We start from the raw sequence: 20,529 nt of genomic DNA, 5'->3' as shown, positions 1-20,529 counted from the left end.
CCGTTGTCTCGTACTTCTAATGACTTGGACGACATTCCATAACAAATGTAGAGGTCTTCGAGTATGTGTGTACAAAAATCTAAGAGCAGTGACTTTAAAGGGCAAGTGGAAACCATACTAACTGCTGAAAAACAGAACCAGCTACATTTTAAACACAATTTTAATTACCTTAGATTTATTCCGAGGGCTTGTCATCCTATTCATGAGGAAGCTGAAAGTTCGGCTCACTTTGTATTTTTCAGACTCTGACTTGGCAGGTATAATGTATTTATCCCATTCTTCTTCCTGAATTCTACAAAAAAGAATCTGTTACCATGGCTTACCAGGACTTAAAGAGGGAATAAAAAACAATATATAATATATATACACACACACACACACATATATATATGCACACACACGTGTGTATATACACTTTTTTCTCAGGTTTAAAGGTTATTCTAAAGATAAAGATACATACTAAAAATGTATCTTATAGATGGATAACAGATGGATGGATGATAAAGCAACCATCTCACAATGTTATAAATTATAAAATCTAAGTGGTAGACATGGGTATTCAGCATATAATTCCTTCAACTTTTCTGTATACTTTAAATTTTTCATAATACAATACTAGAGAAATAAAGGAAAACTTAGAATTTTAGTCTGCAAACACTCATCTCCCTATTTGCTATGCCAACAGAAATTTCCAAGGCACAGAGAAGGCAAATAACCAGTAATAGGAAACTGGATTTTATTTATTTTTGGAACATAGAGATAATACTCAGAAGATACACATTTCCTTTGATAATACAGCTTGAGAAACAGACTGCCTAGCTCTTGGTTCAGTCTTTCCCACTCAACCAGGCTATTTGCAATCTGAGACTCCCTAGGTTGTAAAAGAGAGAAGGCTGTTGATACTTCCCCACAATAAAAGGCAAGCTAAAGATAATGGTATCCAATCTGTGAACACACTGAACATTTATATTCCCCTAAGCCATATAATCATTCTTTAGAAAAAAACAAGTCCCATCTATGACAAGTTCTATTTCCCCTGAAATTTTCTGATAGCCTTATATTTCTAACATTATTACAAAAAGACAGAGAGAGACAAAAAGAGAGAGAGAATATATTAAAGATCAACCAAATATCATGTAAAACCAAGTAACGCTTCTGTGAAACATTCTATAACCAAAGTCTCTCCCACTTCCCAAACTTATCATTCATCCACATTAGATGAATAACATTCATCTCTGGGATACACTTTTCAAAAGCTATCATATTACTGATAATCACCAAAATATATGATCACATTTTGTGACAATGAGTCCAATGACCAATCTTAGGACTTCAGTTTTTTTCATCTGATTAATGACAGGCTTAGACTTACAATTATTTCTAAGGCCCCTTCCCACACTTAAATATAATATGTACTTACCTGATACATATTAAATGGAATTTTAAGTTAGTTATTTATATTAGATATAGATTATTAATAATATAATTATTTGTGTAAAATAATCGAGAGTTCAAACCTATGAATGCATTTAGAAAAGATGATAAATGGCTTCAGAAGTGCCTCTTGGTCATGCAGATCCAAAGGCACAGGCAGGACAGTGTATGTCCTGCTAACTAGAATTCGGCACAATAAGTGAAAGTGGGTTTGCTACCTAGAGAAAACAGCTCAAAAAGCTAGAAAGGAAAGAGGGCAGATGGAACTGAAAGTACCCTATGACTACTCAGAGTCACAAAAGGAACTTATATACTTTGTTATTTCCTTTCTACTTCCACAGCCACCTCCCTAGATAACTGACTGGTTAACATATTTATAAATTTCCATACCTCTTGTTTCTTAAGCATCCTAATTTGCAAAACTCATGATATATTATTCAACAGACTCACTTTTGGAATGGAGGAGAAAAACAAATTTGAGACCTTAGAAAGAATGGTCTCTGGAACATCTTCTGTGATCCCAAGTGCCTTCCAATGTCTATGTCAAGAACAATCTGGTGAGGAGACCTTAGTCACAGAATTAAAGAATGCTAAGAAGTCCTCCCCGCTACCTACCTCCCAGTAGAAACACAGCTCTACTCTCTTAAAGATCTTTTTTTTTTTTTAAAGAAGATTTATTTATTTGAGAGAGAGCACTAGTGAGCATGAGAGTGCGAGTGGGGGTAGGGGCAAAGGGCGAGGATCTCAAGCAGACTCCCCACTAAGCACAGAAACCGATCGGGGGCTCGATCTCACGACCCTGAGGATCATGACCTGAGCCAAAAATCAAGAGTTGAAGCCTTAACCCACTGAGCCACCCATCTGCCCCTCTACTCTCTTAAATTCTGTTTATCCAACTCTTTTCCCAATTCCCTATGCTACAGAAGACCATATCAAAAACAATGTTTCAGTTTTGATCTAAAACCTTTATGTGGATCACAATTTTCCTATATCCTATATATTACTACAAAATGACATAAAATCATACCACTTACTCTTTAAACTTAAAGGCTGAGAAAACCTGAGACATGACCAAGTAAACAAAAAAATACTGAAACACTCAATATTAAAAACTAAGAATGGCCATCCCACATGGTAGAAATGTGAATATCATGGACATGATCCACTGTCACATTACAAAAATGAATAACATAGTATAACCTCTGGGCAAATGTAGAAGGCTGGTTGATTCCATGTTTCAAATCTAACAATACTATATTCACCTATGTTACAATTAGTTATGTTAAGGAAGAACTAAGAAGGGAAAAATTGCCAACTAATTTCACAATAGATTTTAAAAAGCTTTTCAATTTATAAGAATCTGGAAAAAAATTCATTTAAACTCTTTTCAAATCCCAGAACAAGATGCCTAAACTCTATCATCAATTTGATGACCAATGAAATCATCTTCAAAATAGTTTTACAAACCCCATTCCTCAGAGATTCTCATGGCATTACCTTTTCAGTGAAGATTTTAAGTATCTTAAGAATATGGATCCTCCTCATCTTAATCTTTAAACCTGTAATATCTGTAACTTATTTTTCAGAGAACTGAATATCTAAGTATTAAAAGGAATTCCCAATATCCAAACTGAAAATAGACACAATGAGACTTTTCTGGACATTCAGATGCTCATTTTTTAAAAAACAGATCAAGTAATAAATGTAACACATTTAAGACAGTGTCAATAAAAAACAATCATGCCATATAATTGTTAAGAAGTTGGTACGCCCTGTAAAAAAATTTTTTTTAATTTAAAAAAGAAGTTGATACACCCTGAAACTAATACTACAATGTATGTTAACTAACTGGAATTTAAGTAAAAACTTAAAACAAAGAATTATATCCTTATATTGAAAGTATTAAACTGTATTTGTCAGCTACTGTATAAACTAACATTTTTGGAGAATTAAATACTACTATATTTTGTACTTAAAAAAATTGATAGAAATGAAGTGTCTGTTCCTACAGAAAAGATCCTACAAAGTCTGGAGTGATCCCCCTTTTACCTGTCTGCATTCTTTCCCAGAAACTAAGTGATTAATATAAATAAGAGAATTCCAAAGAAGGCAGATCCCTCAAGTTCAACATGGCTAGAGCAAAGCATTAGCAATGGCCAGGGATCCTACTAGAACATCCAATAAGGTATTGTGCACAGACTAAATAAGTGAAAGATCTACTCCACAAGATACACCAGGGAATATGACTGAGAAAGTCAGATGCTTTCAGGATATGGACCAACACAGACTAAAGAAGAGAAAAAACAGAAGTGACAAAATAAGAAATAAGAAAGGGATACTCCTTACACATACCATCCAAGTTAAAATATTTTATAGGCTAATATTTAACCAATTATGACACTGGCTTTTTCAGTCTTAAGTCCCTCTCCTAATGGAGAATAAATATTTTTGATTGAAAAAAAATCTTTACATTAGTCCATTACTTCTCCAGTAATTAAAAAGATAACAGGGAGAAGACTATTAACCAAAATGATAACCAAGATGATGATCAAATTCCACAACTGAGTAATCTGCCTAAACATGAGTACCCAATGTACCCAGTGTAAATGTAAAAACACCCAATAGGTCAGTTATTGCTGCTTTTGCTATCATCACTATCCCCATCATGGCCATGTCCTCTTCATCATCATCCTATCAATAAAGGGTATCCTTAGTCTTCCTATTTGTGTCACTTGAAAATTTCTATTCTGGTCTCCAACAAAATAGGAATGAACAAATGGAAGCTTTTTCTTAGTGATACTTTTTTTTTTTTAAGGAATTAAAGATTTATTTATTTTTAGAGAGAGAGAGCGGGGAAAGGGGGGGGGGAGAGAATCTTAAACAGACTCCCCATTGAGCACGGAAACTGACCTGGGGCCCGATCACACGACCCTGAGATCATGACCTGAGCCAAAATCAAAAGTCAGAGGCTTAACCGAATGAGCCACCTGGGCGCCCCCCTTTTTTTCTAAAATTTAAAACAAAATAGTCCATCTTGATATATATTAAAAAGTTCCAAAGTTTTAGCATTATTATGACCCAAATTAAAGCCATTTTCACTCTTTTTCACATTGTGTCTTCAAGCCAAACATTTAGGTCATTTCTGGCACTGGTTTTGCACATAACCCCAGGACTATTTCACAGTGTGACTTATGAGCAGTTACTCAAGACCAGTAGAACTCAACAATCCTGCCTGCTTGCTGGTCAGCTTCTCAAGCCTGACTCCAGCAACAATTCTGCCTTCTGGGGAAAAGAGAAGCTGAGGTTTCAAGCTTTCAGATCTGCCTATCAACCAGAAAACTGTGAATGCTTAAAATACTTTCACTATCACTTATTCTTTCTTTCGAAGTTAACCAACCACTCTAAGCAATATTCCATAAGGAGATAGCAGAGGTGGTTATGTACTTTCTACATCGGACCAACCAGGGGCCTGTTCCCATAGCAAGTCTTCTTGTCATGGCAGGCAGACTTAGCAAGAACCTAATGCCTTTCTAAAGCAGGTAATCCTCACCCTGTTGTTCTCATTGGTCCAGGACATTGGAGGTGTTTGTCTTTGAAAATAACCCAAAAGAGAATACTCTGTCCCCAGTCCTGAGACCTGCACATCTGGGGACTCACAGGAACAGGCTGTCATACAGATCAGAGAGGGAGCAAAGCATTCAGGCAGGCTCATTATACAGAAACCTCTCACAAACTATTGAACAGATCTCAAAATTCATGTGCAAATATTTCCAAAGATAGCAAGCAGACCCTCAGGAAAACTGGAACAGTTAAAATACCTTTTTTCTCTTGGTGGCTCCGGTAAGCTGTAAGCTCTTTGCTCTACAAGACACAGAACAATAAAATGAAAACTGAGGCAGACAAACTAGCAGTCATGTGTTAGTCTAAAATGCACACGCTCAACTGTATTTTATCATTATTCACACCACCAGTTAGAAAATAATGAGAAAATAAGTCATTTTATGTAAGCAGGGCATTGCTCTGGGTATCTTTATCACCATCCCTAATTTGGAGAGAACGGGCGGAGGCCACTATGTGGCAACATTTAATGACTTTATGAAGTTGGCATCAGCAGGAGGCAGCAAACATTTTCAGCATTGCAGAAAATTAGTTCTGTCGCTTTGGATATTTCTCATTAGAGCTTTCATCCCTTACTTGTAATATTGATTCCCTAACATACAGAATCAATCCATATGTTAGCTGCCTTTTCGGGAAGCTCAAAAGAAAAGTCTTGAAGGCCAACATAAGGAAGAGTCCATTTTAATATAGCTGCAATGACTTCATAAAATCCTAGCAGCAGCCACTTCAGAGATGTGCTTTGTGGTAGGAAAGGGAGATTCACTTTCCCCCCTGGACTTGGGGGTAAGGGAGATGGGAGATAGAAGGAACAGTCTCAGGCAAGAAGCTGAGCACCATCTTGTTTCCAGAAGTGGAGTGCTCATCAGAGCAGAGACACATTTAGAGAGCGAGCAAGAACTGGAGGGAGAGGACACTGTAGAGCACATCATCTACAGAGCAGGGACTATTCCTTTACCACCACAGTCCAGAAGAGTGAAGAGGCAAAACCAGTTTGCAAAGGAAAGTGCATCAGATACATAAGGAGGAAAACTAATTAACACATATCCCCTGAAATGTGTAAATATCAATGTTCAATCTAATGCTACCTCGTATGTAACAAAAAATCTGCTTTGGAAGAATTTGGAGGATTTTATTGCCATAAATATTAAAGCTTTCAGATCTGCCTATCAACCAGAAAACTGTGAATGCTTAAAATACTTTCACTATCACTTTTAATTCACTATCACATTTAATTAATTAATTCATGAGCAGAAATCATTATGCTTGTTGTAAACATGCTGAGATGCCAAGAGATTAAGCCACATGTCCAAGATAATCAAGCTAATAAACTAATGGAACCAGCCTCAGGCAACTGGGCAAAGTCTAATAGGATTCCATCTAACAGTGCACAATGATTTTCAGAAGTACATTCACTTCACTCCTCAAATTCTTAAAAGTAAAACGCTTTTGTCCTTCTTGGTAAGGTTGTAATTATTGAGAATATTCCTGTCTATCTAAACACACAACGTACCAGAGGAAATTACAGGATAGGATTTTGTTTTGTATATACAAGCATTAAATAATGTTGCCACATCAGTGTACCCTTGGCACCCCCAAAAAACCATGAGAAATGATAATAAGTAACCTCTTGGAAGTGACAAAGATGAGAAAACATCACAAATAAGAATACAGAGGGCTAAAACACTATCCTATTTTGTGTATCTAGTTTATAGCTCATATATAGGAGCTTCCAACTGGGGTGAAAGGAGACTTGGATTCTGTTCAAATAGAGAAAATTTTTAGGACTATTCCAAACTCATCGTGAAGGAACTTAAAGTAATGTAAATGTCAATTTAACTTTGATTAATCTAAATGAACTAAACAATGAAGCATCACATCTTTGAACTAGTCAAGCTTTCACTCTTGTGCTTTGATCACACCTACACACAGACGCACAGAGTTAAAACTATTCCCTCTTCTTTAAGAGCTAATTGATTCTTCATATACCTATGGTTTACGCATTGGAATCTTGTACATTTATTATGTAGCTTCAACCTACATTGCCTATTTGTGATTCTTACCTTCTGGAGATGAAACTTCATTGAAATAGCCCTATTTTTAAATATACTGTCTAAAGGTAAGATTTTATTAACAGAAAAGCCAAAGGAATTGATGTCAGTTTTTTTATTCTAACTCAAATGCAAAGATTTAAGGATTGTATGTAAGGCAGATACCCTTCCTTATTCATTAAAGAATTCATAAATCAGGGCTTTTTTCCCTTATAAACAATCCATTTCCTCTCAGTCATCTGGTCAACAACTTCAAACTTCTGAACTGACTTTATTTTTTTTTTTGGCCTGAGTTTTCTTTTTTTTTTTTTTAATTTTATTATGTTATGTTAGTCACCATACAATACATCATTAGTTTTTGATGTGGTGATCCACGATCCATTGTTTGCGTATAACACCCAGTGCTCCATGCAATACGTGCCCTCCTTAATACCCATCACGTGCCCTCCTTAATACCGATCACTGGGCTAACCTATCCACCCTACCCCCTCCCCTCTAAAACCGTGTTTGTTTCTCAGAGTCCATAGTCTCTCATGGTTCATCTCTGACTTTAAAAACTAGTCACACTACAGATATAATGGCAAGGCTGCCATTTTGCACATTATAAAGACTTAGAAGCATTTTCTAAATAGTTAAGTTATGAAGTTAGTTCCCTATCTAGGACCATCAGTGAAAAGATGTCAAGGTACCATTAAAGGAATCCTAACCTAAACCAAGGTTAAGGAGACCTGGAGATCCCAGAAAGACTCATGATATATCTATATATCTATCTATACATTAAAAAAAAAGGGCAAGTTTAATCCATCTTTTTCCTGTCCTCTCAAGTTGGCTGTATCTTTTCTTTCTCTTAGTCCTTTTCTCCATTCCACATTCCGAAAATTTAAATCATGTTTATTATCAGTCTTGCTTTCTCCTCTTCCAGCAAGGATTCCCAGAAAGAAAAAGGAAAACAACAACAACAACAAAACAAAACCTAGCACCTGTTTTGTGCTCTATGTATCTTGTCTAGTGCATTCATTCAACAAATAATTATTGAACATCTCCCATATGTAAGTCATTGTTTTAGGATGGCAGTTCCAACCATAAAGATTCTGTTTTCAGTATTGCTTCACATGGCATAAAAATGTCAACAACAATGTAACAAAGAATAAGTAAAAAAAGAAGAGAAAAAGACTTGTGAAATAAATTCTATTTTAAATATTCTATAATAGGAAACTACAAATACTTGGGCACATCTTGCTTTCTGAGGCTTTTAAGACTCTTAAGGATAATAGACAAGTGAAGCATTAATATACTAAGAAACATTTTATTATAATGCTTTATATTACATATGGACATGAATACTACCAAATATGCCTTTAAATATAATTACTATAAAATATATTATGTACAGAAATATCTTTGTTTCAAAATAAAGTCAAAAATTGGAATTGTGGCTGAAAGGAGATATAAGGGCAGCTCTGAGTTGCCCATAATTATTCTGTTTATTAATCTGAATTCAGTTTTGAAAATCTGTCAAGCTGTAGGCTTATGATGTGCACACTTTCTAAAGATGTATAAATTAAACTTCTATTGTATCAAAGTTTTAGTTCTGATTGTTTACATTGCCCCAAAGAATGCTGAGATATATTTACTGATGTTTCAACTCTTTTCTTTTACTACCACTCTCTCAAGTCCCTTGCTAAATACAGAAAGGGAACAAATCTATTTTGCTGCGCTTTGTTTTAGTTAGATTTCAGCAATTTACACATAGGGCAAAGTAATTTTTTATGATTTCCTGAAAATCCTCTAAAGCTCTCATAATAATGAACCTAGAATAAATTCTCATTTCCATTGTCCTTGAGGAAAACACTTCGTTCAAAAAATAAAGCAACAGAGAAGGGTGAACCTATGTGTATTTTCATCAAAATGAAATCTATATCTTGACTAATATCCAATGAGAAAAGGATTTTGCTAAGCCTAGAAAAATCAATTATGAAAATGGAATTGAAAATTGCCTGCTACTTTTGTATATTTTATATACTTTTGCTAACTGAAAATCTGCCCTGGAATAGAATGCTCTCAAGACCAAATGGTAAAGAATGCTTACCTTCACTAGAATGGCACACTGTAAAATCACGCACCAACCGAGTTTTTCCTAAAGAAATTTTGGGTGATGAGCAGGAGTAAGAACGTGAGCGGACTCCAGAAAGCAAGGATTCCTAAAAGAAATCATACCAAAGTTTTTAAAAAAAATTCTACAGCGGATTTGAAAGCATATGTTCACCACAAATGTTATTGAAATAGCATCTCCGTAAAAAGTCAATGTGAATCTTACTGATGTAATCTCATTTTTTTTCTTCGCCTATCACAACTTTTAAAATTTTATTGTCTTTTCAACACATTAGTAAACTTGAGCTTCCTACCCCATATATACTTTAAAATGCAATTATGATATTCTAATCAAGTTGGTTGAAAGTGAAAAATTATGTCAAATGATTTTTTCTCTGCATATTCAACAATTAGCCACTTTTTTTCACCTCTGTTATCAGGGGTGTTTTGTTTTTGTTTTTTGGTATTTTACGCTGTAGTATCCAAGCAAAATTCCATATTAATTGATACCTTTTTATTTCATAATTATTAGAAGTTAGAAGAATTGCCACTTACAAGAGTTTTTTTTTAACACCCAGACAGCTATTTAAATTTATAATGTTAGCTGCAGCCTCTCAGGAAGAATGCATCAGGTCAACGTACAATTCCTCCCAGTCTGTGCCCACCTTTCAAAAAGCTTTCCATATAGCACTTCCTGAGATGGTATCTGAATTTCACTGATTTATGTACTTTAATTTTTTTAAGTGACCTATATTTTTGTTACCGTTTTCACAATTACATACTGTTTCTGTCATTATATTTGCAACATATGTGACAATGTAAGATGGCAAGATAATTAAAACATGGTTATCTTACATGTTCTGGAAAATTTAAATGAATATGCAACAGAACACCAATAAAGCCATTTATCGTACCTGACTCTCATCCAATAGGGTCCTAGTGGCCTTTTGATTGATCCCACTCATCTGTTTTTAAGATATCACTCAGAGATAAAATAAAGTCATGCAAAATTTGTTACTAAAATTAAGCCATTAGCAACTATCCTTCACAAGCACTGGTAGCTTCTATTCTCCCTAAGTGAAAACATAAAGTTTCCCTAAGTCCACTGGTTTAGTTAACAAGCCTGGAGGAAAGCTGAAACAGAAGCCTGCCCCCGTCACAAAGGGCCTTGGGCCTTGGCTCCTGAATGTCTTCTTAGGGAGGGCCCACTGGTTCTAGACATCAGACAGCTTGAGCTGCCCTATACCCCTAACAGTGACTAGTCACAGAGGGCCAGAGCCAAATGTCACCCTCTGCATGTAAGTTATGTATAGTAATTATTTTTCATAACCATGGAACTTTGAAAATTAGCCAGAATTCTTTGGCAAAAAGTTAACACAGGGCAATTACAGAGGCAAGGCAAGATACATTTTATAGGACGGAGTCTTCCTGAAAGTGAACAGCATGAACTGATTCACAAAGACTGAATTACTTTTCCTTCCAAGTAATAAGAACTTTTTCACAATTCCATTCAAAATGCAAAGAAGTATCTACATTAACAACCATACCCATTTCTTATCATCCAGAAATATCACATGACATTTAGGTTCAAAAGATCATGACTGCTCTCCAGGCCTCAGAGCTGAGGGGAAGGATTCAGGAACTGCAGTCAGAAAGTCAGAAGGCCTGGATTGAGGGCGCCTGGGTGGCTCAGTTGGTTAAGCGACTGCCTTCGGCTCAGGTCATGATCCCAGGGTCCTGGGATGGAGCCCCGCATCAGGCTCCCTGCTCTGCGGGAGGCCTGCTTCTCCCTCTCCCCTTCCCCCTGCTTGTGTTCCTGCTCTCGCTGTCTCTGTCTCTGTCAAATAAATAAATAAAATATTTAAAAAAAAAAAAAAAAAAAAGAAGGCCTGGATTGAGTACTGAATCTATCACCAATTGGGAGCAACCTGGACGAGACACCTCATCTCTCCAAAACCTCATTTACCCAAAAATTAAAAGTATACTTATGTCCCAGCTAGCTAAGAGAAAATTGTAAGTTTCGTGTATGTCGAACTCATGTTTTGAATACCGCAAAGTACACCACAAAAACAAAGCATCATCATAACCATCAGAGATTCACAGTAAGAGAAATCTGGGCACAGCACACATTGTTTTACAGTAGTAAACTCAATTTAAAAAGAAAACAAGTGGACGATAGAAATCGAAAAAGAAGAAAACACACGTGCAAACACAAAAAGGCTTTGTCTTCAAGGTTGGAAGAGTTCATTATTTAAAAAAACAAAAACAAAAAGCCAAACAAACAAAAAACAACCATAACAAAACTCTAACGTGAAAACGTATATGAGAGAAAAGTCCTCTCCTGTGGAAAAACTGACAAAGTTTATGGTGTCCCACATTAGTTCGTGTAGCCAGAAATGCTCAACAAATATCACCTTTGCCTGTAATGTTATTTACCTCATCATCTGAGCCAAGTAAAAATGTATGTGAGCAAACAAGATTTCTCCCTTTGCTGAAGGGATGCTGGCAGAAATCATTATATAAAACAGCAAAATTTTCCAAGTATGTGAAAGATTATATGTACTGATGGTAAATTAACAAAACATAAACCCACCATTTTAAGGACTATATAAATTAAACAGAGTGGGAGAGATTAAAAAGACAATCAGACAGCTCATGAGTTTCTCAAAAAAAAAAAAAAAGTTCACACATGTGAATGAAACATAATTTGCCCTTTGGATAGAGGTGGATGTTTAGATAACATAGCTTCCAAGTTTACAATAAACCAAATTAATACAATAAGAATACCTTCAACTGCAGGTTACTTGATAAAGAAAGGGACTCTGTCCTGGAGATACTAAAATCTGGTTCAGTGGTGGTCTCAAGAGAGTCCAATTCATCCCCACTAGGAATCCCAGTTCTTGAGGAACTCTGAGACACTGGAGTGTAGCAAATGTGTGACTGCTCGGAATGTCCTTCCCCTTCACTGTCGGCATCCAGGGCATCGAGGCTAGAACTAAAGCACAGAGGAATTAAAATAATCATGTAAGCCAACAGACTGACCACGGACTTGCTGGTTTCTATTTCTCTCCATTCAAATTCTCTCCTTGGCAGAAGATGCAACAGATACTCATTTAAAACGTTTCTAACAAAATTTCCAAGAGATTTTCCATTTTTATCCTCCCCCCATCCAAATCTCCTCCTTTTTAAATAAAATGTTATGTTTCCCCAAACGAACATTTCCACCTAGCAGAAGCCATTGCGAGTACTCTAAGAAACAAAACCTGGTGTAAGTTAGTACTATCCTATTTGTTTTGTAAATGTAATTATTACAGGCCCTAAGTAGTTACCCTTCGAATATTAAAACTGCACAAGAAACAGAACCCCATGGTTGTTTGGGAGGCCTCTGGGGGATGGCAAGTGAAACTATGCAGCGGGGGACTAGAAAGCTCGGGCAGTGAGACGTGTTCAAGGACAGACTGCAAAGACCTCACATCCGAGTTGATGGCAAGACCTGAGTCAACATGAGTCAAGTGGGCTCCCAAATGTGTCATGTTAGATTATCATTTTTAGAGATTTTAGCTGAGCAATCCACCTCAGAAACAGGTAGTACTTCTGCTCAACGACTGCTGTTCTTTCCTAATTTAACTTTAATAACCAGGAAATTAAAAGGAAAGAATGTGACCTTCCACATTCCTGGCTCATTCCATAACATTTACATTTTAAGCCACTCAAATTCTAAGGCCAAGAGCGTCCACAGGCATGTGAATACTGGATGCATTTTTAAATGTATTTTTATTCCATTGTTGCAGTTCTGGAGTTAAAATTTTAATAACACCACAATGAAACCATCTTGATTATGAAATATGATGCAGAAAGTGAAACTCTGAATTAATCCACTGTGGTTATTTTTCTTAAAAATCCATAAGCTACTTAGTGCCCGCTGAATATCCATGTAATAAATTATGACACTTGCCAAAGAGACTATACTACACATGTCTCTAATCCCAACACTTAGGTTACTCTCTGGGGCACCAGCAAACTCAGAAGTGAAGGCTACAACTGGCATCACTGAGGATTTCCAGAGTAGGGTCCTTCTCCTTTCAGAACCCATTGAAGGACTTTACCTTGGCACTGAGCAGAGAACAAACTAGAGGTGGACCTCACACTCTAATTCAACACATGAATGTTGAAGTCCATAAAATTATTTCTCATAAAAAACCAAAGCTTAGTGTGAAGAAACACCTTCTGGCAAATGCTGGTGCTCTGAATGTTACAGCAATGTAATTAGAGATATACTAAGGTGCTATGTAGTTTTCTTAATTCAACGATAGTCTGAGAGTAGACAGAGCCCTTAGGGGTGGTGGTGTGTGTGTGGGGGGGTGGTTGTTAAAGGTCCGCTGATGCCTTGTGCCTCTGTAGTTGTCTTTCAGCTTGTGATCTTGTGATGTGTCTTTTAACTTTGTTAATACAAATAAATATTAGTTCAAATGGTTGGCTGCCTGCCATCATATTCTAACTAAACAAAAGTCTTTCCAGTTATATACAGCATTTCTCCATCACTGTGAGTACATGCTAGAAGTATCAGGGATTATTTTACTTTGCACACTATACATTAAGACATTTCTTTAAAAAAAAAAAAAGATTTTATTTTTAAATAATCTCTACACCCAAGGTTGGGCTTGAACTCACAAACCTCAGATCAAGAGTCACATGCTCTACCAACTAAGCCAGCCAGGCACCCCTAAAACATTTCTTTTTCTACCTATTTAAATGGGCTACAATTTTTCCTAAGTTAGTAAGCTAAGATATTTGGTATCATAAACCATATTCTTCAGGATTACCTCTTGGTTCTTGTTTTACAATACCATTTTTCAAGATCCCATTAGTGAAACATGAAATCCATTGTAAGTTGTGACCAAATTTTTCTTTTAAAATAGTATAGAATAGAAAATATAAGAATTCATTCCACATGTTATTTCATAAAACATTTATTTAAATTTTTTGTATATTTATGTGGTGGGGTGTCATGGTGTGATAAGCATTTCTTACTATGAATGTTGGTAAAACAAAAAAGGTTTTCAAAATAAAAGTTTTAGAATGAAATAAATTGTTCTATCATCTCATTTTCTTCTTGTTGTTATGCAGTTTAAAATAAATGTTGCTTTGCTTATATTCCCCTTGTAGCTTCTCAAAACATCAAAGTTTCAGTAACATATGGTTATGTATTGTGCATATTTTACTTTCACCAAAATGTTTTAAACCTTAGAAAATTTAGGGTTTAGGCCCCTGTGTTAACCTCAGTTTTTATTGTGTGCCCCCAAATTTCTCCTTCATGAGAAGTTCCCAGCCTCTCAGCCCCTCAGCCTCTTCACGGTACATTTCACTTTGAGTTCATTATCAATCATGTTACATGCTCCGAGCCTGACACCCACTGAAGGAAGAGTCCCACTGCCATCCCAGGGCCAAAATGGGGCTTTCTTGGATCATAAGTCCTTTGTCCTCATTCCTACATTTTCTGGAGGAGACAGAACATCTTTATTAGATAATGCCAAATTATTTTCCAAGGTTATTACACAATTTTCACTCCTATCAACTGTATATAAGTGTTTCCATTGTATACATTTGCACCAAAATATGGTAACTTTAAAATATTTGCCTACCTAGCAAGTGTACAATGTTATTTCATTGTGGTTTTCCTCTATTATATCTTACTTTCAAGTCAAGGAATGTAGGAATCTGAAAGGGGGCAATATTTTGATGTAGAGATAAAAGTGGTGGGGACAATAAGATATAATAAAATACAATTTCACAAGTCCAGCTACAAGGTTCTTTGATCTTCTACACTTCTCCTCTAGAATATAGCACCTTACCTTCTTTTCTTCAGATGACTTTGTTCCTTTTCAAATCCATGATGACCAAAGGAAAGATTAAAATTGGAAGCATATGAACTAGATGGTGATGGGAAGGACTGCTGAGCTTCAGTATTTGAGGTCACTTCCTTGTTCTCACTTAGTGGGTATTTTCCATGGCTGGTTTCGGCAGCAATGATATGCTTGCAGTTCTGAGGCCCCAGAGTAGAACCCATGGATTCAGGGCAGGTGTTTGTAGTGATTCCTTCTATATTAATGTAATTAATATCCAAATCACCAACCTGGTAGTTGAAAGAAAAATATTTGCTGAGCAAAAGCAGGAGAGATTGGCTGAACTGAGAATAAAATTTTCCCAATTGAACAAGCTTCCACCTTTTTTACCTTGTTTTGTTTGTTCTTGTTTTGTTTTATGTAAGCAGAGAATTCTTTCATGATGTTTTTGTTCACTTGGCTGCTATCCCACCATTCACGAAAGGAAGAAGACCAACTGAGTGCTTTATAAAGTTGTTCTTTACTGTGAAACCAAAAATGGACTATGCTTTTAAGATTTTGTGAGCCACTGATTCAAAAGGGGATATATTTTAAATACTTGAGCAAAAACTAAAGAGTAGGCAGGTTTATTTAGAAAGTAGTTTATTGGAATCTGGATAACTAAGGTAGTGGTGGTCACATAAATCTGACTCTCAAAAAAAACAAAACAAACTACAAACTAGAATAAGAATAAAACTGCCTAAGATGAATGGACTTAACTAGAAAACACAAAATGCCCCAAACTTCAAATTATCTGTAAATAATAAAATTAACACCAAATCTAGCAAGCAACCTGTTATACTGCTGCCATAAGCCTATGTGCAGAATATAAGTGGTCTGGAAAATTCTGCACAGCAGAGAAAAGAGGGAGCTAATGGAGGGTCTAAGACCAACCTAAAATCGGCACTGGAAAGAGAAAGTGCAGCCTACACCTATGAAAAACAGTCCTTTATTTAAGGAAGAGGATTAAAAATATCGGTGATCTGAGGTGGCAGTCATCAAAGGCATCACTTCTGAGGGAGAAGACAGTAACAAGAAAAAGGATGACAGTCTGGTGACAGGGTAGCAAAGGGAGAAAGAAGCAAAAGGGGAAAATGTAGAGTCCTAAATCTTCATCATCATAATAATTTACTATGACAAAAACAATCAAGGAATGCCCAAACCAGTGGATGAGAGTCAGCTGAGTAACAGGAGATGTACAGACACTCAAACCCTCTTCCTGCAAGACACTTAATACTTTAAAAAGAAGATAGTAATTTTACTGAAAACAAACTTGGTAAATCAAAGATAAGTAATGGGACAAATTATTTTCCTGTGCCTCCTGATACAATGCAGTGAGAAGGACACAACATCACTTCTGTAATAATCCTGCTTACCAGACATAGCCTGAATCCAATCATGAGGAATTATCAAACAAACCAAAATTGAAGCACATTCTAACAAAAACAAACAAAATCCTGGTCTGTATTCTTCAAAACTATTGACTCCATAAAAGACAAATACTAAGGAACTCTTGCAAATTATAAGAGACTCAAGAGATAGGACAACTAAATTTTCTTTTGCTACAAAGAATATTGGGATGATTGGCTAAAATCGAGTAAGGTCTGCAGACAGTTACTACTATACTAATGATGATTTCCTGATTTTGGTAACTATAGATGCTTAGTAAGAGGATGACCAAGCTTTTTAGGAAATATACACCATGAAAGACTGAGGGATAAAAAGGCACCAAATTTTCAATTTGCCTGAAATGGTTAATATTATATACTTAGTTTCATCATTTGCATGTACAAAAACATACTATTCAGAGTATAGTTAAGCTAAAATATGATAAAATATTAACATTGGGGGAATTTTTATAAAGAACATATATGTATTCTTTGTACTGAATTATATAGGCTTGAAATGATGTCCAAATAAAATGAATTTTTTTCAAAGTAGTTTATATGACAGAGTAATTTTCAAAGTAGTTTCTACCACGTATATTTCCTCATTAGGTAGGTTGATAACTGAGAATTCACTGGAAACAGCATCACAAACAACCTACCAATTTTTTTACAGTTCTGTGCCAGGTTGAGGCAGAAGAAGGAAATGAGACAAGAGTCTTCTCAGATACTGATAGCAATTGTTTTAAATATGCAGAATTTGGACTCATATCATCCTTGTTATTCAAATGGACATAGAAACAGTAAAAGAATACTACAACTATGCTACACAGACAGAGTGAACTTCATTATTTGTATCCATACTTTTAGTTTTATTTCTGTTTTCATTGCACAAATTCAGCAATCCTCTGCTACATTTCAGTTTATCATTTAGGCTGTTTGAGTTCTCTTGAAATGCATGTTTCAAGTTATTAAAGCAATACTTACCTCAAGATATTCCGAAACAGAAATTATATTCTAACCTCATCTTTGGTTTGGGAAGTTTTGCAAGTTTAATGTATCTTAGAGCACAGTATTCCCCCATGTAATACTGAAGCATGTACAGTTTTAGCTACTTGAGGTAAGTGAAATATTTGCAGTATTCACTGAGGTTTAGAGCAAAGAGATAAGGATACAAGTACTTCACTTAAATGTTAAGAAAATACAGCAACCATTAGAATCAGAATGTGGCTAGAGCACACCAGACCCAATTGCCCTGTATCTCCAAAGAATGTCCCCAAAACTCCCTATTTGTCCTAACCTCTGCTTCATCCTAGATTTCTCTAAGTAGGGCTGACATTCAGCATGCCAAAAAAACTATACCAGGTATTTACAGCTGATGTCCATTCTGACTGGTCCCTCTGTCATCCCGAATATCAGCCCAATCCATACCTTTTATACTATGCATTTGATGTAACAATGTTTGGAAAAGAAAAGGAAAAAACCAAGATATTTGACTCAAAGGGTGAAATTGAGATCTACTAGACAGAGAAGTTTATATCACAGAAAACATCTCTAAGTAACAGGGTACAATATATGCGTAATAACAACAACAAAAAGGGTAAATTTCTTTATTGCTCAGTAAGCATATATATGGTGCATCTTCTATGGGGGTTAGGTTTGGAAGTCTGTGGAGAAGGCAAAAAATTATGTTTTGTCAAAATTACCCTTGAAAATCTCTAAAATCATCCATAAAATCGTATGCAGAGCATAAAAATCTTCAGATCTAAAACTATGTTTTAATTTTTATAAATATTAAAATTTGAGAATCGCTGAGCTAGAGAAAATAAAGGATAAATCCATATATCGACGCACATGCAAACCACAAGCCTCTGTGAGATCTAACTCACAAACCTCTGTCAGAGACTGGGTGGGGCATTCTAAAGGGTTCCAACTTCCCTGTAGTATAACAACATTCTCTCTTTTTTTTTTTTTTTAACATCATTCTCTTTTAATATTAAAGCTCTATAATCTTAGTATATGTTAATAGGTGTGTTACAAGGATTAAAGAAGTAATTTATATGACAGCATTACATGGGGCTGGCATCAAGCTCTTGCTCATAACTGTTTGCTGAATTTGAATACAAATATTACTTAATCAGGTCATGTACACAGTGTGTTTTGTTTTGTTTTGTTGAAAAGCTGTAGAGAAGATACTAGCTTCCCAATTGTCACTTCCTATTTTGACTCCATGCAAGAGCTCACACACTCTTCTCACTTGACATTGTCTCAAGACCCCTCCCTACAGTTCTTCTAGGTGGGGTAACGAGTGCTGTGCATGAAAGGAAAACCTAAGTTAAGTGCTCATATGATGAGGCTCCAATGGAGCATCACCAGGGCCACACTTAGGCTGAAATTTTCAGAGCAACACAATGATGACTATAATTCTCATTTACTCAGGTTTTGGAAAGAGAGCAAGATCCCTCTTGTAACACCCGTCACGCCTTACCTGATCTATCACCATACAGTTAGCATAAACTTCATCACCGCCATTCAGCACACCAGAGAGTCGGCCTGCAGCAAAGAATGTTGGGGAATGCTTGGATTTTTTGAAGACATCAAAAGAGTGATCTAGAGGGAAAATGACAACAGGACAGAAAAAAAGTAGATGGAATTTATTTTACAGTCAAACTTTACCTTCTTTTTTTTTTAGATTTCATTTGTTATTTGAGAGAGAGAGAGACAGAGCAAGAGAAAGAAAGAACAAGCAGGGGGCAGGGGCAGAGGGAGAGGGAGAAGCAGACTCCGCATTGAGCAGGGAGACCAACGTGGGGCTCCATCCCAGGACCCTGAGAACATGACCTGAGCTGAAGGCAGACGCTTAACCCACTGAGCCACCCAGGCGCCCCAAACTTTACCTTCTTAATCGAACAGTTAAAAAAAATGCAGGCTGCATTTTTTAAATGTGTTCACATATTAACATCTATGTGCATGTATTTTCTGTTCTACATCCAAACCTTCTCAGTTATCTAAAACCTAAAGAATAGTTATAGATAGTGTGTGCCCATTTCAAGCACTATTTTTCCAATCATAAGAGATTTTTTATAAAATCATTAGATTTCTTTTTTTTTTTTTTTAATTGAGAGACAGCATGCGAGAGAGAGAGCGAGCACAAGCAGGAGGGAAGGGCAGAGGGAGAGGGAGAAGCAGACTCCCCACTGAGCAAGGAGTCCAATGCAGGGCTCGATCCCAGAACTCTGGGATCACGTCCTGAGCCGAAGGCAGATGCTTAACCAATTGAGCCCCCCAGGCACCCAAAAATCATTAGATTTCTGCTTTCCATTTCTAATAGATAAAACTAGAGTTCATTCTACTTTATCAATAACTTGGAAGCATTTGTGATTGTACTACAAGCCTCAGGGCCACTGCAGTGTTCAGGCTCCATACCCTTTACTAACGGACCAAAGACAGGACACAGTCTAGGAGTTCTGAATGAATATGCATACTCTTACAGAGAATGTTGCTTCTTTTTTAATTATCGAAATGTTTTTGTTTGTTTCTATGTTCTCGGCTTTGTTACAAATAGATGAGGTTGCTCAAAGTTGAGTTCCAAAGAGTTGAGGTGCTACTGTATTTGTAGGGAACAGGAAGTTGGAGGCAGTAAAACACAGTGAAGCCAGAATGCCTCATTTCCTGAGACTTTGGCTCAATACCTTTACAGAGTTTCCTCATCTATAAAAGCAGATTTTCATGATGCTTTCCCTGTCGTGGGGTATGAGAGTTAAATGAGTTCAAACATGGAAAGCACTAAATACATGCCAGCATTTAGCAAGAGCTCAATAAATATTAATTTTCAGTGTTACTACATTTTGTTATTAACAGTTATCTCAAGCATGTTCAATGTGAGGTTACTGATACTAAGAATATGGTGTTACTATCAGTATTATTAATACTATCTTAGTGTTATAGTAATAGTAAATTATCAGCATCTGTAAATGACTTTAGTAGGGTGGATTCAAAGGTGTGCTTGTAGCAGATATCATCCTCCCTGACATATATATTCTCAAGGGGACACAAAAGGAATAGTGTTGC

The 20,529-nt window shown here is 36.2% G+C and overlaps 1 protein-coding gene across 7 annotated transcripts in view; it reads right to left on the bottom strand.

Moving 5' to 3' along the window:
- Positions 1 to 20,529, bottom strand: part of ARHGEF28 (Rho guanine nucleotide exchange factor 28) — a 313,794-nt gene that overhangs the window by 79,634 nt on the left and 213,631 nt on the right. For all 7 annotated transcript variants that reach the window (XM_035014641.1, XM_035014642.1, XM_035014643.1 and 4 more), the window contains 6 exons: positions 18,947 to 19,068; positions 15,044 to 15,324; positions 11,979 to 12,186; positions 9,190 to 9,301; positions 5,253 to 5,295; positions 169 to 292 (listed from right to left, as the gene is read on the bottom strand). In XM_035014641.1, the coding sequence (XP_034870532.1) occupies positions 169 to 292; positions 5,253 to 5,295; positions 9,190 to 9,301; positions 11,979 to 12,186; positions 15,044 to 15,324; positions 18,947 to 19,068 (890 nt within the window). The remainder of the gene's footprint in view (positions 1 to 168; positions 293 to 5,252; positions 5,296 to 9,189; positions 9,302 to 11,978; positions 12,187 to 15,043; positions 15,325 to 18,946; positions 19,069 to 20,529) is intronic.

The sequence above is a fragment of the Mirounga leonina genome, unplaced genomic scaffold (genome assembly GCF_011800145.1).
Source record: "Mirounga leonina isolate KUSES-001 unplaced genomic scaffold, KU_Mleo_1.0 Mir_168, whole genome shotgun sequence".
Classification (NCBI taxonomy): domain Eukaryota; kingdom Metazoa; phylum Chordata; class Mammalia; order Carnivora; family Phocidae; genus Mirounga; species Mirounga leonina.
The sequence above is the reverse complement of the archived record's forward strand: the minus strand, read 5'-3'. Positions and strand labels throughout refer to the sequence as shown.